This window comes from Bombina bombina, chromosome 9, assembly GCF_027579735.1.
Source record: "Bombina bombina isolate aBomBom1 chromosome 9, aBomBom1.pri, whole genome shotgun sequence".
Taxonomy (NCBI): Eukaryota; Metazoa; Chordata; class Amphibia; order Anura; family Bombinatoridae; genus Bombina; species Bombina bombina.
Window position 1 is genome coordinate 42,778,870 of NC_069507.1, and position 18,280 is coordinate 42,797,149.

Genomic DNA, 18,280 nt, shown 5'->3' on the forward strand with positions numbered 1-18,280 from the left:
CCTACCCCGCTTGCCCGATGTCTTGGGGTCTCACTTGACTCAGATCTTTCTTTCATTCCTCACATTCAGGCCATGGCTAAATCCTGCCGCTTTCACTTTAAAAACATCTCTAAAATTAGACATTTCCTTACACAACTAAGATTTTAATCCACTCTCTTATCCTTTCCCGCCTTGACTATTGCAACTCCGTCCTCTCTGGTCTCCCTAACTGCCGTCTTGCTCCTTTACAATCCATAATGAATGCCTCTGCCAGGCTCATCTTCCTTACACGTCGCTCTTCATCTACTGCACCTCTCTGCCAATTCCTTCACTGTCTTCCTCTTGCCTCCAGGATTAAACACAAAATTCTGACTCTAAGCTCTCAACTGCACTGCTCCCCCATATATCTCAGATCTTGTCTCCAGATACTCTCCCTCCGGTCCCCTTCGCTCTGCTCATGACCTCCTACTCTCCTCCTCTATTGTTACCTCCTTACACTCCCGTTTACAGGACTTCTCCAGACTGGCTCCCATCTTGTGGAACTCTCTGCCTCGCTCCACAAGACTTTCCCCTAATTTTGAAAGCTTCAAACACTCCCTAAAGACTCTACTGTTCAGGGATGCATACAACCTAAACTAACCTTTCCTAATACCAGTTCCTCTCCTCCATTGCTATCCGCCATGAACCTCCTTAGAATGTAAGCCTAAGAGTCCAACTCTTGCAGACAAGAGCTGACTACAACAGTGCGACTCTAGCCAAGGCCCTCTACCCATTTGATCCCAATAATTGCTACCTTGTATACCCCCTATGTTTATAGCGCTGCAGAATCTGCTGGCGCTCTACAAATAACCGATGATAATAAAATAATAATAAACGGTTTAAGATTGTAATATAAAATGTTTAAAGGGATATAAAACCCCCCTTTTTTTTTTACCTTCATGATTCAGATAAAGAACGCAATTTAGATAACTTTCCAATTTAATTCTAGTATCAAATTTGCTTCATTCACTTGAAATCCTTTGTTGAAAGAGCAATAACGCACAATTGGGAGCTAGCAGAACATCAGGTGAGCCAATGACAATATGAATACATTTGGATAAAGAAATTGGAAAGTTTTTATGATAGGTTATTTTTCACTCTACTGTTCATTTAACTCCTTTTCCTCTTATATAACTCTAAAAACTGTTTTCAGTTCCCCTGATTATCGTTAAAGTAATGGGCACCATCATGTTGTAACCTAGGTTTCCTCTTGTACTGCGGACATTAGGGATATATAACAAGAGAAAAGAATGGTTGCACGATGGCTGTTTGTAAGGCGCTCACATCCTTTTTACATTGCTGTATCCTAAATAAAATTACTTTAATCTGTATATTCCACACAGCCATTGTTTGCACTCTTTATGTGTGTTTAATTGTCCTCAACTGATGAGACGGATAAGGAAAACCTAGGTTTCAACATGGTGGTGCCCGTTACTTTATAGCAACTGGAAACCCAACAATTTTCAGAGGATATTAAAGTCTTTAAACGATCCTTTTAAAGGGAGAGTGAACACCTCGATTTGTTTTATAAAATGATTGGTTATACTTTGTAAAACAACTTTGCAACATACTTTTTGTTATTTTTTTTGCCCCATGTCATGTAATTTTAGCTTTAAAAATTGTGGATTTATGAATTCTCTGGCCTGGAAAAGCACCTGATATCTTAAAGCTAACCCTGCTAAATTTATATCCCTAATGGGCTTTAACAAAGAACAACTCCAAAACCAGTGTCTTTATACTAACAAAATAATAATAGCTAGTCTTGTTACCTGCAGTCTCAAGCCTGGAGTTTGGCTGTTGGAAAACTATTGAAGCAAACTTTTTCATTTTGTTTTAAAATGTTTAGACTTGGCTAATATGTTATTCTGTAGCAAGACAAGAAATGTCACTTCCAGGTCTCGAAATTGGGGAAACCCACCAGTTTAAATTTAAAAGGGGAGTAAAAGAAAGTTTATTGCAAAGCCTTTTTTTTTTTTTTTTTTTTTTTTTACAATTAATTTTCAATCCCTGCCCAGTGGTTTGTTGTAGATGTACAGTTTGGAGATACTATTACTAAATTCTGTTATTTATTTTTTTTATTATTTTTTTACAGCAGCAAGAAAATCCTAGAAAATGCATTATTATCGATACAGCACCGCTGAGGTCAGCTGCTGTTACAAGTATCTGCTGTTTAGCTACAACATTATATTTTGGGTGAGTTTCTTGACGTATGTTGGGAAGGGACTATTGTCCATGTCTTGTGTTATTTCTAGTTTTAGTAAACCTGAGTTCTGCTTGGCTTAAAGGGACAATGTACCTGATAGGACGGCAGTGCAGGTAAGCATTTAATATATGCATGTTGTGTTATTTTAAATAAAGCTTACCCTGTTCTGGGTGCTACAGCCAATCAGAGACTGTAGTTCCTAAACCATTACAGAGGGGACACACTCTGTAGCGCATGCATAATCTTTCTCCCCTGAGGCAAGAAGCACAATGGTACGTGCCACCACTGACAAAGACAGCTCTAGATCTATTGGTTCTGATTGGTTGTAGAGCTTCGCTAGAGCTGTTAAAGCATTAGCAAATGTAAATATAATTGCTCAACCTTTTGTCCATCTGAAATTTTTAACATAGTTACGCTATGGTGCGCTTTTCTCTTTGTTTTTGATAAAACATCATCTGTATAAAAGAGACTGTTGCAAACCTCATTAAAAGGACACACCTGAAATTCTGTAGTATTTGTATGATTTGTGTATAGGTTTGTGCACATTTTATTTCTTCTTATTCAGTTTATTATCTGTGTTTCTCACAGAGGCTGAACTATTTTTATTTTCTGTGATGAGTTTTGTTCTTTAAGTGAATTTTTTTTTGCAGATCATTTTAAAATACATTTCAATTTAAATTAGATAGTTAAACTATAGCAGCCGCTCATTTGCAATGTGTTTATTAACTGGATAATACATTTGTATAATATATTGCAGTAGTTAAAGGGACAGTCTAGTCAAAAAACAACTTTCATGATTCAGATAGGGCATGTCATTTTAAACAACTTTCCAATTTACTTTGATCATCAAGTTTTCTTTGTTGTCTTGGTATTCTTTGTTGAAAGCTAAACCTAGGTAGGCTCATGCTAATTTCTAAACCCTTGAAGGCTGTCTCTTACCTTAGGGCATTTTGACATTGTTTAACAGCTAGGGGCAGGGCTCGACAAACCCAGGAGCCTGGGAGCCACTGGCTCTATCATTTTACCCCTGACTCCTAACTTTTGGGGTTATTCTCCATATATCTATATATAAATCCAACTGTCTGGCTCCTAAAAATATGCCTGGCTTCCAAATATTCTTACTGGCTCCTAATTTTTAAACATATTTGTCAAGCACTGGCTGGGGGGTTTTAGTTCATGTGTGCCATATAGATAACACTGTGCTCACTCCTGTGGAGTCAGCACTGATTGGCTAAAATGCATGTCTTTTTTTCTTTAAGTCTTTTTTTTTTATGCAAAAATATTTTACATTTTTAAATGCTTTCAACAACAAAAGTACTTGAAAGTTTCAGTTCCTAATTAAAGGGACATTAAACTGCTGAGCATTATAATTACTGCTCACGTGGTTTTATTTTTCCTCCAGTTCCAGTGGAACCATTCTTTAATTTAACCCTTTACAAGTGCTAGCTGGTAATGATCTGTATTTTCATACTTAGAACCACCATTTTGGAGTGAGCATATTCTTACACTCTGTGATAGAAGTGGTGAATATTCAGAGATCGGTGTTGTTTTCACAGCTGTATTGTGCACTATACCAGTGCTTTACAAATCTTTTTAAAATTAGGAGCCAGACAGTAGTATTTGTATATAGATATATGGAGAACAACCCAAAAGGTTAAGGAGCCAGGGGTAGGATTCTAGGAGCCAGTGTCTCCCTTGTTCCTGGGTTTGTCTAAGTACTTAAATACTTAACCTCCAAGATGGCTGCACTCAGTATGAAGGAGAGTTTCACCAGCTGGCACCTGTAATGGGTTAAAATAAGAGAACAGCGGGCGCAGAAGGTAAAAACAACAGTGTGATGAGTAATGACCCTGTAGTTGTGTCCAGCTGTTTAATGCCATTTTAAAGATGCTTGAAACTGTCTTCGGTCCCCTTCTCTTTTCAATCTATACGTCACCATTAGGTTCCTTAATAAAGTCCCATGGGTTTTAATATCGTTTGTATACCGATGACAGCCAAATCAACCTCTCTGCACCAGACCTACCCATGTCACTAACTGTCTTTCTCATATCTCATCTTGGATGTCCTCTCACTACCTTAAGCTAAATCTCTCCAAAACTGAACTCCTTATTTTTCCCCCTTCCAAAATCTCCACCCCCAAATTTTCTTATAACTGTTGATAATTCCATCATTACCCCTACCCCGCATGCCCAATGTCTTGGGGTCACACTTGACTCAGACCTTTCCTTCACTCCTCACATTCAGTCCTTGACTAAAGCCTGCCACTTCCACCTTAAAAAAGGAAATTTATGCTTACCTGATTAATTCATTTATTTTACGATATGACGAGTCCACGGATTTCATCCTTAAGGGATATCGCCTCCTGGTCAGCAGGAGGAGGCAAAGAGCTCCACAGCAGAGCTGTGTGTGTGTGTGTATATATATATATATATATATATATATATATATATATATATATATATCCCCTCACCCTCCATCATTTTTAAATGCCCATGAGGAAGCCACAGCCCTAGTAGAATGAGCTATAATTCGTTTTGGAGGCTGCTGTCCAGCAGTCTCATATGCAACGTGGATGATGCTCTTCAGCCAAAAAGAGAGGTAGCCGTAGCTTTCTGACCCCTACGTTTCCCAGCAAAAACAACAAATAATGAAGATGTTTGACGAAAATCCTTAGTCGCCTGCAAGTAGAACTTCAAGACACGGACTACGTCCAAATTATGTAACAGACGTTCCTTCTTAGAAGAAGGGTTAGGACACAAGGAAGGAACAACAATTTCCTGATTAATATTCTTGTTAGAAACAACCTTTGGAAGAAAACCAGGTTTGGTACGTAACAGCACCTTATCAGCATGGAACATAAGATAAGGAGAATCACATTGTAAAGCCGAAAGCTCAGAAACTCTGCGAGCAGAAGAAATAGCAACCAAAAATAAAACTTTCCAAGATAACTTAATATCTATGGAATGCATGGGTTCAAACGGAACCCCTTGAAGAACATTAAGAACTAAATTCAAACTCCAAGGAGGAGCAATTGGTCTAAACACAGGCCGGATTCTAGTTAGGGCTTGACAAAAAGATTGAACATCTGGAACATCTGCCAGACGCTTGTGCAACAAAATAGACAAAGCAAAAATCTGTCCCTTTACGGAACTTGCTGACAACCCTTTCTCCAAACCTTCTTGGAGAAAAGATAAAATCCTAGGAATCCTAACCCTACTCCATGAGTAGCCCTTGGATTCGCACCAATAAACATATTTACGCCATATCTTATGGTAAATCTTTCTAGTAACAGGCTTGCATGCCTGAATCAAGGTATCAATGACCGCATCAGAGAACCCCCGCTTAGATAAAATCAAGCATTCAATCTTCAAGCAGTCAGCTGCAGAGAAATTAGATTCGGATGATGGATGGGTCCCTGAATGAGAAGGTCCTGCCTCAATGGAAGCTTCCACGGCGGCAGAGAGGACATGTCCACCAGATCGGCATACCAAGTCCTGCGAGGCCACACAGGAGCGATTAGAATCACCAAAGCTTTCTGCAATCACCCGGGAAGGAGAGCAAACGGTGGAAACACATAAGCTAGGTTGAACGACCAAGGCACTGCTAAGGCGTCTATCAGTTCGGTCTGAGGATCCCTGGACCTGGATCCGTACCTTGAGAGCTTGGCATTCTGCAGAGAAGCCATCAAATCCAATTCCGGACTGCCCCACCTGAGAATCAGAGTGGCAAAGACCTCCGTGTGGAGTTCCCATTCCCCCGGATGAAATGTCTGCCTGCTCACAAAATCCGCCTCCTAGTTGTCCACTCCTGGGATGTAGATTGCTGACAGATAACAAGAGTGAGCCTCCGCCCACCGAATTATCTTGGATACTTCTGTCATCGCTAAGGAACTCCTTGTTCCACCCTGATGATTGATGTAAGCCACAGTCGTGAGGTTGTCCGACTAAAATTGGATGAATTTGGCCGAAGCCAACTGAGGCCAAGCCTGAAGCGCATTGAATATTGCTCTCAATTCTAGAATATTGATTGGAAGTAGAGACTCCGACCGAGTTCACACACCCTGAGCCTTCAGGGAATTCCAGACTGCACCCCAACCTAGTAGACTGGCGTCCGTTGTCACTATCACCCATGAGAGTCTGCGGACGCACGTCCCTTGGGACAGATGATCTGGCGACAACCACCAAAGAAGAGTCTCTTGTCTCCTGATCCAGACCTATCTGAGGAGACAAATTTGCATAATCTCCATTCCACTGCCTGAGCATGCTCAGTTGTAGCGGTCTGAGATTAAAACGAGCAAACGGAATGATGTCCATTGCCGCCACCATCAATCCAATTACCTCCATGCACTGAGCCACTGATGGCCGAGGATTGGACTGAAGTGCTCGGCATGTATTCAGAATCTTTAACTTTCTGACTTCCGTCAAGAAAATTTTCATAGATATAGAATCTGTTAGAGTTCCCAGGAAAGGAACCCTTGTCTGTGGAATTAGTAAACTCTTTTCTAGATTCACCTTCCACCCGTGAGTCCTTAGAAAGGACAGAACCATGTCTGTATGAGATTTTGTCAGTTGATAAGCCGACGCCTGGATCAGAATATCGTCCAGATAAGGCGCCACTGCAATGCCCCGCGGTCTGAGAACTGCCAGTAGAGACCCTAGAACCTTCGTGAAGATCCTGGGTGCTGTGGCCAGCCCGAAAGGAAGAGCCACGAACTGAAAATGTTTGTCCAGGAAGGCAAACCTTAGAAACTGGTGATGATCTCTGTGGATAGGAATATGAAGATATGCATCCTTTAAGTCCACGGTAGTCATATATTGACCCTCCTGGATCAATGGAAGAATTGTCCGAATGGTCTCCATCTTGAAAGATGGAACTCTGAGAAACTTGTTTAGACTCTTGAGATCTAAAATGGGTCGGAACGTTCCCTCTTTTTTGGGAACCACGAAAAGATTTGAGTAAAACCCCTGCCCCGTTCCTGTATTGGAACGGGACGAATTACTCCCATAGTGGAGAGGTCTTTTACACAACGTAAGAACTCCTCCCTTTTTATCTGGTCTACAGACAATCGTGAAAGAAGAAACCTTCCCCTTTGGAGGGAATTTTTGAACTCCAATTGATACCCCTGGGACACAATCTCTAGTGTCCAGGGATCCTGAACATCTCTTGTCCAAGCCTGAACAATGAGAGAAAGTCTGCCCCCTACTAGATCCAGTCCCGGATCGGGGGCCGCCCCTTCATGCTTTCTTGGGAGCAGCAGCGGGCTTCTTGGGTTGTTTACCCTTGTTCCAAGCCTGATTGGGTCTCCAGACGGGCTTGGCTTGTGCCAAGTTCCCTTCCTGTTTAGTGGAAGAGGAAGAATTGACTCCCTTGAAATTTCGAAAGGAACGAAAATTGCTCTGTCTCCTTTGTTTAGCTGTCTTGTCCTGAGGGAGGAGGTGACCCTTACCTCCTGTAATGTCAGAAATGATCTCTTTCAACTCAGGCCCGAATAGGGTCTTTCCTTTGAAAGGGATAACCAAAAGCTTAGATTTAGAAGACACATCCGCAGACCAAGATTATAACCATAAGGCTCTGCGTGCTAAAATGGAAAATCCTGCATTTTTAGCCGCCAACTTAGCGATTTGAAAAGCGGCATCAGTAACAAAAGAATTGGCCAGCTTAAGGGCCTTAATTCGATCCATTATTTCATCCAAAGGAGTCTCAGTCTTAAGAGACTCTTCTAAGGCATCAAACCAAAAGGCGGCCGCAGTTGTAACTGGTACAATGCAGGCTGTCGGTTGTAATAGAAACCCTTGATGAACAAATAGCTTCTTTAGAAGACCCTCCAATTTCTTATCCATGGGGTCCTTGAAAGCACAACTATCCTCAATGGGAATAGTTGTACGCTTAGCCAGGGTAGAGAGAGCTCCCTCCACCTTAGGAATCGTTTGCCACGAATCTCTAACAGAGTCAGCTATAGGATACATTTTCTTAAAGTTAGGAGAGGGTGAGAACGGGATACCCGGTCTTTCCCATTCCCACGTAACAATATCCGAAATTCTCTTAGTAACCAGAAAAACATCAGAATAAGAAGGAATCTCTAAGTATTTATCCATCTTACACAATTTCTTTGGCGGTACCACAATAGAATCACAGTCGTGCAGAGTCGCTAAAACCTCCCGAAGCAACAGGCGGAGATGTTCAAGCTTAAATCTGAAAGACATAACGTCAGAGTCTGTCTGAGGTAACACACTTCTTGAGTCAGAAAGTTCCGCCTCAGACAGAAGCTCCCTACCCCCCAAATCAGATCCCTGGGAGGGCATATCGGAGATAGCCAACAAAGCATCAGGAACCGTAAGGGTTTCTGTCCTGCATCGTTTGCCCTGCAACACAGGCAATTTAGACAAAACCTCTGTGAGAGTGGATGACCTAACTGCAGCCATATCTTGCAAAGTGAAGGAAGTAGACACCGTAGAAGAGCCTGGTGTCGTCTGTGCGGGCGTTAAAGGCTGTGACGCTTGGAGAGAAAACTGCGGCATACCCTGTCTTATCAGTCTGAGGACCGTCATTGGAGATATCTTTATTAAAATTCATAAAGAAAATTTGCTCCTTACATTCTAAAGCCCTTTCAATGCATGTAGGGCACAATGTACCAGTGGATTCCACAATAGTATCCAAACACATAGGACATGTAACGTTTTCAATGTCCTCCATAACAACAAATTTGAAATTGCAAGCGTGGTCAAATCACTGTTAAAACAATTTTAGCAAAGTTTTTTTTTAGTGAACTGTGTTCTAAATCTTAACCGTTTACACAAGAACCCAGTAAAAAATTAATTTAGTTTCAGTAGGAACGGCTCAATCTTAACCGTTTACACTCTTATTGGGCCCTGTTAATACCCCAGTCACCTCTCCGCAGCTCTGCTGCAGTTCCTACCTGGCTCCGTGACCACCGTTATCCTCTAACAGCGTGACTAGGACCTCTTGTAATATAAAGACAAGCGGACCCAGTAGCTGCATCAGAAGACTGCCTCAAGTTGCTCGGAGCTCGATCGATACGTAACTGCGCTATCAGAGCGCGCAAGGACAAGCCCCGCCCATCGTGGACGTAAACCACATCAAGCCCGGGAAAAAGAAATGGCGATCTAACGCCATACACCGCTCAAATACACAGTGAAAAACACCCTCATACAAGTCCCCAGCATCATCCTAAAACCACTTTTTAATAAAGTTATGCCCGTGTATGTACTCGCATTAGCGCAGCACAATAACATCCCAGCGCTTCCGGTCATAGCAATTGACATTGGACTGTCAGGGAAAATTTAACCATATGTGGGCTGTTTTCTTGTTTAAACTATACATGACTTACCGCCCACTAGTATAGTCAGCCCTATTCAGAGCTTAAAAACATTGATCCTGCTCTGTTTACAATGCAGGCCGTTGTTAACATATAATAGGCTAGCACAGTCCTCTTCTGAGATTAAGTCATAAAGCCCCAGAATAAAAAAGAACTGTACCTACCTCCATGCTGAGGAACAGCATGCAATTCCCCACAGTGTCAAGAGATCCACTTCTTCTCCTGGGGTCCTGTGAAGAAACATAAGTCTTAGGAAACATTCACTAAGCCCAGGACCAGGCAGCACCAATATGGGAGGCGCAGTGAGACTAAAATCTCAGAAGTTCCCCTGACTGGTTCTTCCAGAAGCTGTCCAGTAGTAAAATAGTACACATCTGCACCATTTAAAAATAAAAAACACTTGATTGAAGAATCTAAAACTAACACCTCACTTTACCTCACTCCTATCACTAACACAGGCAAAGAGAATGACTGTGGGGGGAGGAAAGGGAGGGGCTATATATATACATCTCTGCTGTGGAGCTCTTTGCCTCCTCCTGCTGACCAGGAGGCGATATCCCATAAGTAAGGATGAAATCCGTGGACTCGTCATATCTTGTAAAAGAAAAAACTCTTAAATTTAGACATTTCCTTACACAATACACTACTAAGATTTTAATCCACTCTCACATCCTTTGTCATCTCGACTCCTGCAACTCCGTCCTCTCTGGTATACCTAGCTGCCGCCTAGCTCCTTTAGAATCCATAATAAATGCCTCTTCCAGGCTCATCTTCCTTACACGTCGCTCTTTATCTGCTGCACCTCTCTGCCAATCCCTTGACTGGCTGCCTCTTGCCTCCAGGATTAAACACAAAATCCTCACTCTGACATACAAAGCCCTCAACTTCACTGCTCCCCCCCCCCCTCTACATTTCAGACCTTGTCTCCAGATACTCTCCCTCCCGTCCCCTTTGCTCTGCTCACAATCTCCTACTCTCCTCATTTCTTGTTACCTCCTCACACTCCCGTTTACAGGACTTCTCCAGACTGGCTCCCATCTTATGGAACTCCCTGCCTCTCTCCACAAGACTCTCCCCTAGTTTTAGCAGTTTCAAGCGCTCCCTAAAGACTCTATTATTCAGGGATGCATACAACCTACACTAACCTCTCCTAACTCCATCGCTTTCCCCTTGAACCCCTTAGAATTTAAGCCTATGGGCCCAGCTGTTTGTCGATCGCCTTCAAAAGAGCCGACTACAACAGTGCAACCCTCGGCAGGGCCCTCTACCCATTTGATCCCTATAAATGTTATCCTGTATACCAACTATGTTTATAGCGCTGCGGAATCTGTTGGCGCTTTACAAATACCTGTTAATAATAATAATAACCCAACGTTTTTCTATCATGATTCAGATGGAGGATAGAATTTCAAACAACTTTCCAATTTACTGATATTAAATAATTGGAAACTTGTTGAAGATCACATGTTCTATCTAAATCACGAAAGAACAAATTTAAGTTTTAAGCTGTGACCTTTTTTTAAAAGACATTTTTGCCCTCTTTTATGTGCATAGATATATAACAATGTATAGTTGTTATTTTTTCTTTAACATAAAATTATTTTTGTGCTCTGTGTTGGCTTTTTCAGTAGTCTAGCAGTGTTTAGTTCTGAAGAGCTCTCTATTACAACCACAAGTCTAGACCACAACTGAGCCGTGACCTCAGTCGTGTTTTTTTTTTTTTTTTGCTTGAAATATGTTTTTAGTTTATCTGCAATGTTTTTTATTATTTATTTGTTTACAACCAATCTCCAAACAAAACTCCCTCTTTTTTGTTTGTTACCGAACTTGATACTAGAAGTAAACGGAAAACTCTTACCGTTAAATGGTCTATCTAAACTGTAACAGTTTCATTTTGATTATCGTGTTTCTGTAACCATGTACTGGGCCACCGATTCCTCATTCTATCGAACCCCTGGTCCAAAATGTTTAGAAGCAAAAGAGCTTGTTCAAACATTTAAGTGTAACGTTCAATATTTAAATGCTATATTAAATAATTTAAGAAATATATGGGAATTTTGTTTCTGTATCGGGTATTTAATATTACATTTCAAAAATGGTAATCGGTATAAAGACGTTATAGTATCTGCTTATGTTCAGGTTCTCCGTAGATTCGCTTTCCTGTTAGTTTTGCTTGAAGTTTAAATAGCTTTTTATTATATATTTTGTTTCATTGACTAACTTGTCCTTGTGTAGGGAAGCCATTTAAAGCTTTCCTGTAAGGGCTTTTTGAGGAATGTGGTTGAGAATCTTCTTCTAAATGAATATCTGCTCCCCTATATGTGTTTGGAGTTTATTGTTGAACTGTATGTGTTTATTATCCCGATTTACTTGCTTAGGTTTTACAGAGCCAGGAAACCACAACACCTAAAAGTGTACTTTTGGCCTTAATGCTTTGGACTAGTTATTGTACTTTTATATACAAGGATCCTGTCCTGGTGAATCCTACATTTTAAATAAATCTGCAAAGCTCTGACTAATTTTCAGTTCCATAAAAGGGCATATTTGGGTATCCACAACTAGAATAGTGTGTAGAGTTATGTTTTTATGACCGTTGTTATCTGTGCTCTTCTGGTAAATAACTTACTTTAGTTGATTGAAGCTACTTTAATGAATTAATTTTTTTGTCTCTTCAGTTATCCGGTATGGTTCTTCTAGGAGTTGGTCTTTGGGCGTGGAGTGAAAAAGTGAGTATTGTGTAGATTCTCTTTTATTTTAAAACGTTCCCCATGGCGTAGAAACTCTATTAAAAGTACTGATGTAGGTAATCACAGAGCAGATGTGACCCTTTTTATTTATTTATTTATTTATATATATATTATTCATTTTTTTTCTTTGGCAAGTCATTCACGTTAGGCTCAGAACATAAATAAATAAAGCAAGTAAGTAAAAATATTAATTTCCACGTGTCCACAAAGATACTTGGCCTGCTCAGCCATTCCAAAAAACTTTGCCCCTGCCACCCAGATTTTGCTGTGAGCCTTCGGGTCAGTGTTAGGATGTACATTACCATACAGTGAGTGTTACACCCAGATAATCTCTATTTTACAAATATCTACATATTGCAATATGAATGTTTAAAAACTAACAGCATGCAATTACATTAACTTGTCTTAATTCTATCTCATTCTCTTGAGATCGGGAGTTTGCACACATGCACACTCCTTAGCCTACATATATATGCGCTTCAACAAAGGATTCTGAGTGAATGAAGGCAATTGCAAAATTATTTAAAACTATATGATCTATCTGAAAATTGACTTTCATGTCCCTTTGATCAGCGGTTAACAAATATATGTATACAATGCAATATCAGAATATTCATAGCAAACCCATTGGATGGTTACAGTAATTATAGAAATATTTTAGCCCTACTTTATTTTTATTTTTTAAATCTTGCGTGTTACAACATGACTTTACTGTTAAACAAAAAAATAAACAAGAACATTTATAATTACATTTAATTTAATAGTATTTGTGACCTTTTAGACAATTTGTAGAACAATGTACTAAAAAATAAAGGATGATAGAATAAAAAATAAATTTTCTTAAAACCATGTAATTGCTTTTCTGATAAAACATGCACAGTATTACCGCTCACAGATCTGCTTGTTTTCTAGGGGATATTGTCAGACATCACTAAAGTGACTCGTCTCCATGGCTTTGACCCGGTGTGGCTGGTTCTAGCTGTTGGTGGTATTATGTTCACGTTGGGTTTTGCTGGCTGCGTAGGAGCTCTCAGAGAGAACATTTGTCTCCTGAAATTCGTGAGTACTCCTTTTTTTTTTTTTACTGCATAAACTTTTTTTTAAAGATAATTTATGGCGAACTACTGTTGTCGGGTTGGCTCCTAGAATTTGAACAAATTTGTCAAGCCCTGCCTTAAAGGACATTTGTTGGCACATTTTATTTTTAAGTTTAGCATTTTAAAAGATTCCCCCTGTTTACAACACTTAAAGGGACAGTAAATGTTCTTAAAAAAAAAAGAGTGAAACAATAGATTCATTTGTCCTCCTGTGTTTGTACAAAGCTGTTTATAATTTAAAAAAAAAAGTAAAACAGAGATAAAGATTACAAATAGAAAAAGTACAAAGAGAAAGATGAAAGATTGAGTGATGCAGGTTTATTTTTATCCATATAAATATATTTGTCATCTAATGCTTACAAGTTGTTCAGTGTTATGTTTAAGTGGTTAAAGGCTGTACAAACCCATATTAGCCTACACTTATTAAGTTCTGTCTTTTTCCTTGCAGTTTTGTGGCACTATTGTCCTGATCTTTTTCCTGGAGTTAGCTGTTGCGGTTCTGGCCTTCCTCTTTCAAGACTGGGTCAGAGACAAGGCCAAAGAGTTTTTTGAGAACAACATCAGAGCCTATCGGGATGATATTGACCTACAGAACCTCATAGACTCCATTCAGAAAGCGGTAAAGATTTTCTGGGTGCCTGTGTGCGTATGTGCATGTGTATGCATGCGCACTCATAGATCTTAGCATATATCCTATTGGTACTCTTTAATATAAATGTAATTTTTATATGACAGAACCACTGCTGTGGGGCCCTGGGCCCGGACGACTGGAACCTGAATGAGTACTTTAACTGCACAGCGAATAATCTGAGTCGCGAGAGGTGCGGTGTCCCGTTTTCATGTTGTGTATCAGATCCAGCAGTGAGTCATCCAAGTTCTTTATATGCTGCAAAGTAGTTTGAATCGTTTCTCCTCATCACTCTCGTGCTGTAGATTTATAGCGACTATACACAATGCTTGGAGAACAGAATCCAAAATATATTCATGTTGCACCTGATTTAGTTTGTCAATGAGTATTTTGATTCTATTAAAAAGCTTTACTTTAATTCATGCTTTTGAAAAGCAGCAAACAAATGAAATACCCCCTGATAGAATGAGATTCACATTAAAATAAAATAGCAGTGGCGTGTATTTACTAAACGTGTGAGAGAATGACGAGATGTAAATTGTGCTAACCTTAATATTCATGATAGGATATTACTAAGATATAATTCAATTAATTAGGACACGCACACTGCTCTTAAATGACTTTTCTAGTCTAAACATAAAATGCTATATTTTTAAAGACTTTTTTGGTAAAAAAAATTCAGCGTTTCAACTGTGTTTAACCCCTTCAGAAGGTTAAGCAGATAGTAGTGTCCCCAGGTAAAGTGATATGCAGCGCCTGAGAAGTAAAACGACAATAATGCACACAGGTGTGGCATATGTAGGTATCCACCAATCATCAGCCTGCTCAGGTGCTTGTTAGACACGTAATGAAAGGCACGCTCATTTAAACACTTGATGCTCTAATGAAACATCTGTAAGCCAATGCAAGAGGCATATATGTGCAGCCACCAATCAGCAGCTAGTTCCCAACTCCTGAGCCTACCTAGGTATATTTTCAACAAAGCATAACAAGAGAATGAAGCACATTAGATAATATAATTAAATTGGAAAGTTGTTTAAAATTATATTCTCTATCTGAATCATGAAAGAACATTTTAGAGTTTCATGTCCCTTTAAGCATTTTATTATAGCACTACTGCTTGATCAGAAACCCTAGGAAAATATTTAAACATAGTTCACTCCAATTTGAAAATATCCTGACTTTTAACATGGACGCTGAGCCAAACATGGGTAGCATATTTAGGTAGCCGTCAATCACCTGCAGTGTTCATCTCAGGATGGTCAGAATATTGCTGATCCAGAGCTGACGTTAACTATGTATTTAACCCCCTTGCTAGAGATACACAATTCTGTTCCAGCAATAGTGCACTACTAAAGTTTTCTATAATGTCCCTTTAAATATGCTTTGAAAGTTAAATTTATTTAGGCAACCATTTTTTTTTCTCATACTGCAACTATATTTATTTCCATTTCTTATGTATTTTTGTTTGTTCCCTTTTACCTGTACTCCTGTAAAGCTAATCTATATATTAATCTAGTACTTTAGCTAAACAGTAAGCGATCGAGTTTATCTGATCTGTTTGTGTAATGACTCTCTGTAATGCTTATTGTATTTGTTTTTACAGCAATCTGTTGTGAACACGCAGTGTGGTTACGATGCCCGTAAAAAGGTGAAAAATATGTGGGGTTTTTTACTTTCTGTTTTGGTGGGTGGAGGCGTTTTTGAGTTCCTTCCTTATTTTACTAAAAGTGCAAACAGGCAGAACATACTGATCTCACCATGAAATACAGAATCTTAGTATAAAACGATGTTCTATAGGAAGCAAGCGTAGAACGTTACAAGGAGTAGCGTGTATACCGGCCTTGTGCGCGCTTGTGAATGTAGCAGGCGACCTCCTGTTGCTTTTATGTAACGTAATATGAAATACAGAATCTTAGTATAAAACAATGTTCTTTAGGAAGCAAGCATAGAACGTTACAAGGAGTAGCGTGTATACCGGCCTTGTGCGCGCTTGTGAATGTAGCAGGCGACCTCCTGTTGCTTTTATGTAACGTAATATGAAATACAGAATCTTAGTATAAAACAATGTTCTTTAGGAAGCAAGCATAGAACGTTACAAGGAGTAGCGTGTATACCGGCCTTGTGCGCTTGTGAATGTAGCAGGCGGCCTCCTGTTGCTTTTATGTAACGTAATATGAAATACAGAATCTTAGTATAAAACGATGTTCTATAGGAAGCAAGCGTAGAACGTTACAAGGAGTAGCGTGTATACTGGCCTTGTGCGCTTGTGAATGTAGCAGGCGGCCTCCTGTTGCTTTTATGTAACGTAATATGAAATACAGAATCTTAGTATAAAACAATGTTCTATAGGAAGCAAGCGTAGAACGTTACAAGGAGTAGCCTGTATACCGGCCTTGTGCGCGCTTGTGAATGTAGCAGGCGGCCTCCTCCTTATCCAGTATGGTTGCTGAATGTTTGACTCACTTGGCATGTGTCTCCTGGCCGCCATATTAGAATTAATCAATAACGTGTTGGGAGCTAGCTTAACACATCAGTTGAACCAATGATGAGGCATATATGTGCAGCCACCAATCAGCAGCTAGCTCCCAGTAGTGCCTACATGGGTATTTCTTTTTTTAAACAATTAATACTAAGAGAACAAAACAAGTTAAATAACAGAAGTAAATTGAAAAGTTGCTTAAAATTGCTGTTCTATCTGAATTATGGCTTTTTGGAGGGTTTTAAATTAAATCCCTTTAAGATAAGATAAACTACAGAAGAGGCTTTTTAAAGGCTATCTCCCTTGACTGGGAAATCAATGCAAGTTTCGCTAACAAAACAAGTTTATTTACTGTCAGAACATTTGTTTTGTACACAGAGGTTTATGAATACAGCAATTAAATGACACAAATGTAATAATGACAGAAAAAGTGTGAAGAGAAAAAGCTCTGTTATAGCATTTTATTGCGCTGTCGCCTGCATGTAACAGTTTGTTTAACCTCTGCAGCGAAATTAAACACACAGTTAAATTTATCTCCAGAGCAGCAGTGCACTACTGAAACTCGGCTAAACACATTTGGTGAGTCAATGACAAGAGAAATATGCACATAGCCACCAATCAACAGCTACATCATAGTAGTGCATGTGTAATTTTGACTCTTTAAATACTACTGTTCTTTTAAATGCAGTCAAACCTAGTTCTGCCTTTTCTGTGACATTTGGGATGCAGCTTTATTAACAAATATTTGTGTAATTTTATTTCTTTGTGCAGTCAACTGGTGACAGATCCAATGTAACGTACATGAAGGGCTGTATTTCTGCGCTGGAGGCCTGGCTACCGAGGAACATATATATTGTCGCTGGAGCTTTCCTGGTAATCTCCATTTTACAGGTCAGTCATTATCCTTCTTGAGTAACCTAAAGGGACATTCTACATTTAATAGTTGTGGGGCCAAATATACCGTTTCAGCAAACTTAATAAATATATAGCTGGGTTTAACTTTAACTATGATGTATAATAGACGTGATTTAACCCTTTTAATGACCCTGTGATTTTGATAGCCGGCTACAGTATTTATCTTTTTAAAGACTGAACCTTAAAGAAAGGTAAAAAAAACTAATTGCAAGTTTTACGGCACCTGTGCTAAATTACGTGTTCTGGGTATTAACAGCATCCCAGCATGCTGCTTTCACCCAGCTAAGCGTATACGCCAACCACTGAACCTACAGGAAAAAGTGTTTCTCAGCCTTCAGTGGTTGGTTCAGTGCTCGCCTTATAGACACCGTTACTTTGGAGGTAGCTGTGTACCGAGCTTGGATCCCACAAACACCGAAAACACCAAACATAGCACTTTTATTACAAGTGCCATCACACGTCTTACTATGTTTGTTTTTATACCTCAAAAAAATAATACATTATGACTTTTTTTTAAATGTCTTTTCTACTTAACTTACAAACTTCAATTTGGTGACTAAGTAAAACTTTTGGTGTGTAGAAGATTTAGATTTTTTTTATTTATGAACCTTTTTATATCACATTTATTTGTATATACTCATAGTAAAGTGTACTGTGGCGCCCCCTATAGTTCCACTTGGGTTCAACCTATAGCTTCCTATTTTTAAGCTGGCTCCTAGACTTCGGACATATTTGTCAAAGGGTACTAAATACATTTCGTGCACCTCCCTGTAACGATTGGTGCTGCCGTTATGGAACCAAGGTTACACTGCAGGTGTCTGAAGGAGAGTAACCGCACATGTGCCAACAGGTCA

At 39.6% G+C, this 18,280-nt stretch overlaps 1 protein-coding gene across 1 annotated transcript in view; it reads left to right on the forward strand.

Moving 5' to 3' along the window:
* The window catches only part of TSPAN14 (tetraspanin 14), a gene marked incomplete in the record, with an annotated part of 77,737 nt that overhangs the window by 29,010 nt on the left and 30,447 nt on the right, over positions 1-18,280 (forward strand). The window contains 7 exon segments of the mRNA XM_053692066.1: positions 2,111-2,211; positions 12,233-12,283; positions 13,217-13,363; positions 13,850-14,020; positions 14,137-14,262; positions 15,636-15,680; positions 17,283-17,402. Coding sequence (XP_053548041.1) covers positions 2,131-2,211; positions 12,233-12,283; positions 13,217-13,363; positions 13,850-14,020; positions 14,137-14,262; positions 15,636-15,680; positions 17,283-17,402 — 741 coding nt within the window.